Here is a 5,199-nt window from a genome sequence, read left to right as displayed (position 1 = left end):
CACACACGCTGCAGTATTATAAACAGGTGAAGTATAACTCTACACACGCACGCACAGCTGGATGCCATCAGCAGGTCCTTTCAGGGTAAAATAACATCACAGCATAATTTAGCGTTTCTTGGACATAAAACAGACTTTAAGAGGACAAACTGACTGAATTCCTTTAAACTGCACTGGCAGACTTTTGAAGGGTCAGTGCTGTTCTGTTTGCTCTCCTGACCTTTAACCCCTGAGCTGACCTGACTGACCCTCCGGGGAAATAATGGCGTGTCCCAGATGAATTTTAAAAAGCAAGATGGCAGCCAGCGCGCCGGTCGCGTTTGGGTATTGCATATTCATACGAAGCTAACGTTTTCAGTCAGACATTTCTATCCTCACGGAAAAACCAGACGTCTTACTGTCACAGGTAAAGGTGAGCGGCTCTCTGAAGTGCTCACTGATGACCGTCACCTTCACACTGACCCCCAGGCCCTGATGGAGCTCTTCGTGGCCGACGGAGGGCGACCACACAAAGCCGGCGTTCTTTGAGCGGTCACAGCACGGGTACGCCGAGCGCAGCCTGAGGGCAAAGACAGGTGAGAGGGCAGCAGGTGGAGACGCCTGCAAGGGAGAGACAGAGGATTGTGACTGAATGTGATCGTCACGGCAACAGGCTACTCACACATCCAGCGTGTGGCAGAACGCTGCCACCTCCTCGTCACGCTCCTCCGACACCTGGAAGAGCTCGTACCCGAAACCGTTCATCCTAGCGCCCAGCGACACCTGCAGGACACGCAAAGACAGCCAATCAGAGACTCTCACACACACAGTTCAGAGTGTGTGTGCGTGTGGTCGACATTAAAGCGTGGCGGGGATTGTTTTACGTTTCATTTAAACATTGAAAAAACGTCTGAGGCAGGAAATGAAATTGAGGCTGCAGAAAAAGAAGAAGGAGGAAGAGGAGGAGGAGGAAGAATGTGGTGATGAGTTCGTGTTTTGAGGGAAATAAAAATGCTGAAACTGAAGCGTCAGTCTGAGCACGTCCAAGCGCGGCGAAGGAAGCGTGTCAGGACGCCGCCTGCCAATCTGGTTTCAAGTTACAGCTGGTGGAACTGGTCTGACTGGGTTCCATGCGAAGGGCTGGGAATCAAACCGCAGCACTTCTCCAGAAACCATCTGAAAACCTGGACTTCCTGTCAGGACTTCTGACAGGAAGTGACACAACTCTGAGTGCGGGGGTGTTTTTTCTAAATGAAGCCGCTGCACAGCTGCAGCGTGTCTGAACACAAACACATCGACAATGATGTAAATTCAGCTTCCTGCTCTCAGAAACACGAAGGAGGCGATTAACGCCCCTCAAAGACGAACACTTCCTGTTTTCTGCTGTCGCACTCAGATTCATGTTGGCTACCGTCAGCGCCAACATTTTAGCCGCCGTCTGTCTGCAGCTCTAACCTAACGGAGCTCAGAGCAGCAGCTGGGTGCCGACAATCACGTATATTGATCTACTGATCAGCAGTGGAAGCAGCTCTACGAGGTTTTGCAGATCAGGTGTGTCTGCACGGCGCCACGTCTTCCTGAGTGCGAACCAATCAAACTCACCCCAAACTGCCCACAAAGCACCAGAACAAACAGCAGAGAGAAGGAAGGCCCGAGTGCACCGGTGACTCCTCTGTATTCAAATCTGAGGTCATCACAGCTGAAGCTTGGACCAAACCGGGCCGTCGACAGGTCGGCGAGCACGGCAGCAAATCTCCAACAGAACGAGCTGCTGCAGAGCTCAGAGAGCTGCGCATAAATAATGATGTTCTGTGTTTCACATCATCTCAGGTTGTATCTGAATAACTCTACGATCTGCTGAGGACCAGATCATCTTCAAAACCAGATCAACAACAAAAGCAGAACAATTTAAGGACCCCACCTGGACCAAACATGATCCAGGTGGGGTCTGCTGACATCAGGAGAGACACACTCAGCCACAATCTAACCTGGCCTTCAGAGAGTGTTAAGAACCAAGTGACAAAGGTCCAGGTGAAGCCCATCAGAATCCACCCCTGACTTATTAGCTGCTGGTGGCTTTGTTGACTTTTCTGCGAGTTAATTAAACTGATCGGTTCTGATGAACTCGAGATACGTATTGGGATTCATCTCAGCTGAACTGGCTGTGTGCTTCAGTTCAGCTCGAGTTTGATTCATGTGGAAACATAGTGACACCAAGGGTGCAGCGGGACCCTCGTTACAGAAGAAGCAGCTCTTCAGAGACAGAGATGCTGCTTATAATCACACACTGCAGTATTCAACAGTGTTAGAAATGCAATCAGAAAGAAATTGTTTAAGTGGCCAATCAGAGTACAGCTCAACACAAACAGCTGACGCACGACCTCAGAGGGGCTTACCGGGTCTGCAGAGACCGGACGCTGGTTCTTGTTGCTCTTGGGAACAGCTACGTACGTCCTGGGAGGCACCTGAGGGGGCAGCGTCTTGCTGCGGGCCACGGGCTTGCCTGATTGGTCGCCGTTGGCCCTCCGACCTTGCCAGCTGTCATTTAGTCGGGACAGCGAGTCGTTGATGGTGTCATAGTTCAGGTCTCCGGAGGTCACTTTGGGCCGATCCACGTTGGGCATGAACAGGTTCACGTCCCGCGGCACGGTGGAGGGTCGGGGGGGCAGGAAGGGGTTCTCGGACACTGCCAGTGGCGGGATGGGGTTTCTTGGTGGGATGGCGGGGGGGGTGTCATCTGGAAGAGCGGGAAAACCCTTTGGCAGAAACCCTGAACTGGATCCGGGAGAGTCCCCAAGGCTGGGCACAGAAGCGTCCCTGAACTTGCAGACTTCAGAACTGTCCAGGATGTATGGGGACTCCTTGACATAGCCGCCCTGAGGGGGGAGGGCCCTGGCTGGGGTGGACTGTGGAGACTGGGACCCTCCCGCTTGGTTCAGGGAGGATTCGGACCCGGAAAGGCCCATCAGCAGGTTTCCTCCCGGCGGGGAAGGTGTGGACTGGTGGCGCTCGATGGAGGGATTGGGGGTCTTGGAGCCGGTCTGGCTGGGTCCCGTTCCGCTCTTGTCCTGTCTGAGTTTGGACAGGGCATCGTACTCCATCTGCAGGGCCTCAGCCAGGACGATCTCCTTCTGACTGAGACCCAGAGCCTCCAGGCAGCCCCAGCCCGCCTCGCTGCTCTCCTTCTGGGTCTGAGCCGCCGACATGCCACCTCGCAGCAGAGGAGGAGGAGGAGGAAGAGCTCGGTTGAAGCGCTGCTGGAAGAAGCAGTGACGTCACATGGAGCTGCTGATCAGCTGAGGATAGAGAGACAAAGAGGTGGTCAGCCAAAGCTACAACGCTTCACCCTGGAGCTTTATTCTGAAGGAATAACAGGAAGTTAAGGTGAAAATATGTCGTCTTTCGCAGCATTAATCTGGTTTACGCTCATAAACATAACAAGAACAGCTGCAGCTACGGAATTCATTTGAAAACCTTACTTCGTTATGACAAAGTCGGGTGTCCGCGCCACCGCCCGCCCGGCGGTGAAAGTCCCCAATCAGCCTTTTGGCTGAGGCCAGATAAATATCGCGCTACAGCAGGAAGTCCCTGCGCATCGTCATTTTATCAAACTGACTGAAAGTCAATGATTTAAAAACCGGACCAGCTCCAGCAGAACTGACAGGTAATCAATAATAATCCATATTCATCAGTGAGCTTTTGTGTGTGTGTGGGTCAGCAGGATGATCAATAACTGACATTAATCAGAGAAATGACTGATTAAATTCTCATTTTTGATAATCGATCAATAAGTTAAATATAAATGTATTTTTGATAATTGTTCAGTCTTGATGACGATTAATGAAAGCAGCTTTCATCGCCACCTCAGCCCCGCCCCCTCTGCTAACTGACAATCACTCAGATTTAAAGTGTGTCTGTACCCACGCGGCTCTGAGGCTGGCTGATGGGAGACGCTCATCATCGCTGACGAGCTGATTGGCTGCACACACCTGAACTCGTCCAGGATGCTCAGTGCGCCTGCTGCTGACTGTTTCTGACTTCCAGGCTCCTCCCCCTGAAATCAACGCACGAGCTGACAAAGAGCCGCAGTGTTTGCGTAATTAAAATGAGAAAAACCAAGACAATTGCACACGGGTGTCTCCGACCCGGCTGCAGAAATCGAGACGTTCAAGACCGGCAGACGCGTCACATGGCGTGTGTCGCTGATGCCGCGTGACATCAGCAACTGAATCAGAGCCTGGCTGCAGATCTGATTTGTTTCGTCTTCTGTGGGACAAAAAACATCCGGGTTATCTGGGATTAAACAATCTGATCTGTGACGTCAGCTCGTCAGTGAGGAGCGGCTGAAATCTGTAGCCTGCGCTATGAGACCGGCTCCAGGTAAAGGTGCGTCTGTGTGCGTGCTCAGGTGGACTTCTGTACCTTCTGTGGGCGCCAGCAGGTGAGATAAAAGCTGCTGATTCGTCACAGGTAATAAAGTTCAGACGTGTGCCGATCAGCTGAAGATGAAACTGAACGCAGTTCCTGTTTTTTCCTTTTTCTCGGTTAGACTAAAAAGAATAAACGAACACAGTCGCTGACATGTTTCACCTGCTCGTTAGTTCAGAGTCAGCGTTATAAGCTGACGTCGTCTTCATCTCATCTGTCGTCACAGCTCGTCTTCATCACGGCCTGTGCGAGTGTCGTCAGCACGTTAAATCGTGAACTGTGACTGCAGACGCGTGCGACTCGTCCGGACCACACGCACGCTTTAACTTAAGTGTGCCCTACATGTTATGCAGCCACCTGTCACCAGGCGGAGTCACAGCCCTGACGTTGCTACAGAAATGTGTGATAACACGCGATTAATCTAAGGCTGAATTTATCGCTGGTTACTCTGAAGGTGAAGAAGCGAGACGGTGGATATGACCTTCGCTGAAGGGTGGGTGGGCTCTCCCAGAGATGGGGCAAGGAGGCCGCTGCTCCTCACCAAGGCGGTCACCTCGTCGGCGAGGGGCTCTGAGCGCAGGTTTTCACACTTGTCGCTGACTGAAGAAGTCACCTGATGATGATGAAACGCTTCATTGAAAACGTCCGGATGAACAGAATCAACTTTTTAGGGCTTCCTCACCTGGATGACTGAGCACAGCCTGATACGGTTTGCTCTCCATACATAATCTCCTCATTCTAAAAGCTGTATTAAAGTTTTGTTACAGAATAAAAATAAGATTGTGGGGCGAT

At 51.7% G+C, this 5,199-nt stretch overlaps 1 protein-coding gene across 1 annotated transcript in view; it reads right to left on the bottom strand.

Annotated features, from left to right (window-relative positions):
• Positions 1-5,199, bottom strand: part of pik3c2b (phosphatidylinositol-4-phosphate 3-kinase, catalytic subunit type 2 beta) — a 32,969-nt gene that overhangs the window by 26,031 nt on the left and 1,739 nt on the right. Inside the window, exons 2-4 of the mRNA XM_005740902.2 lie at positions 2,376-3,275; positions 662-762; positions 358-559 (exon numbers count right to left, since the gene is read on the bottom strand). Coding sequence (XP_005740959.1) covers positions 358-559; positions 662-762; positions 2,376-3,185 — 1,113 coding nt within the window. The 5' untranslated portion in view covers positions 3,186-3,275. The remainder of the gene's footprint in view (positions 1-357; positions 560-661; positions 763-2,375; positions 3,276-5,199) is intronic.

This window comes from Pundamilia nyererei, unplaced genomic scaffold (genome assembly GCF_000239375.1).
Source record: "Pundamilia nyererei isolate P.nyererei 1_Seehausen unplaced genomic scaffold, PunNye1.0 scaffold00105, whole genome shotgun sequence".
Taxonomy (NCBI): domain Eukaryota; kingdom Metazoa; phylum Chordata; class Actinopteri; order Cichliformes; family Cichlidae; genus Pundamilia; species Pundamilia nyererei.
The sequence above is the reverse complement of the archived record's forward strand: the minus strand, read 5'-3'. Positions and strand labels throughout refer to the sequence as shown.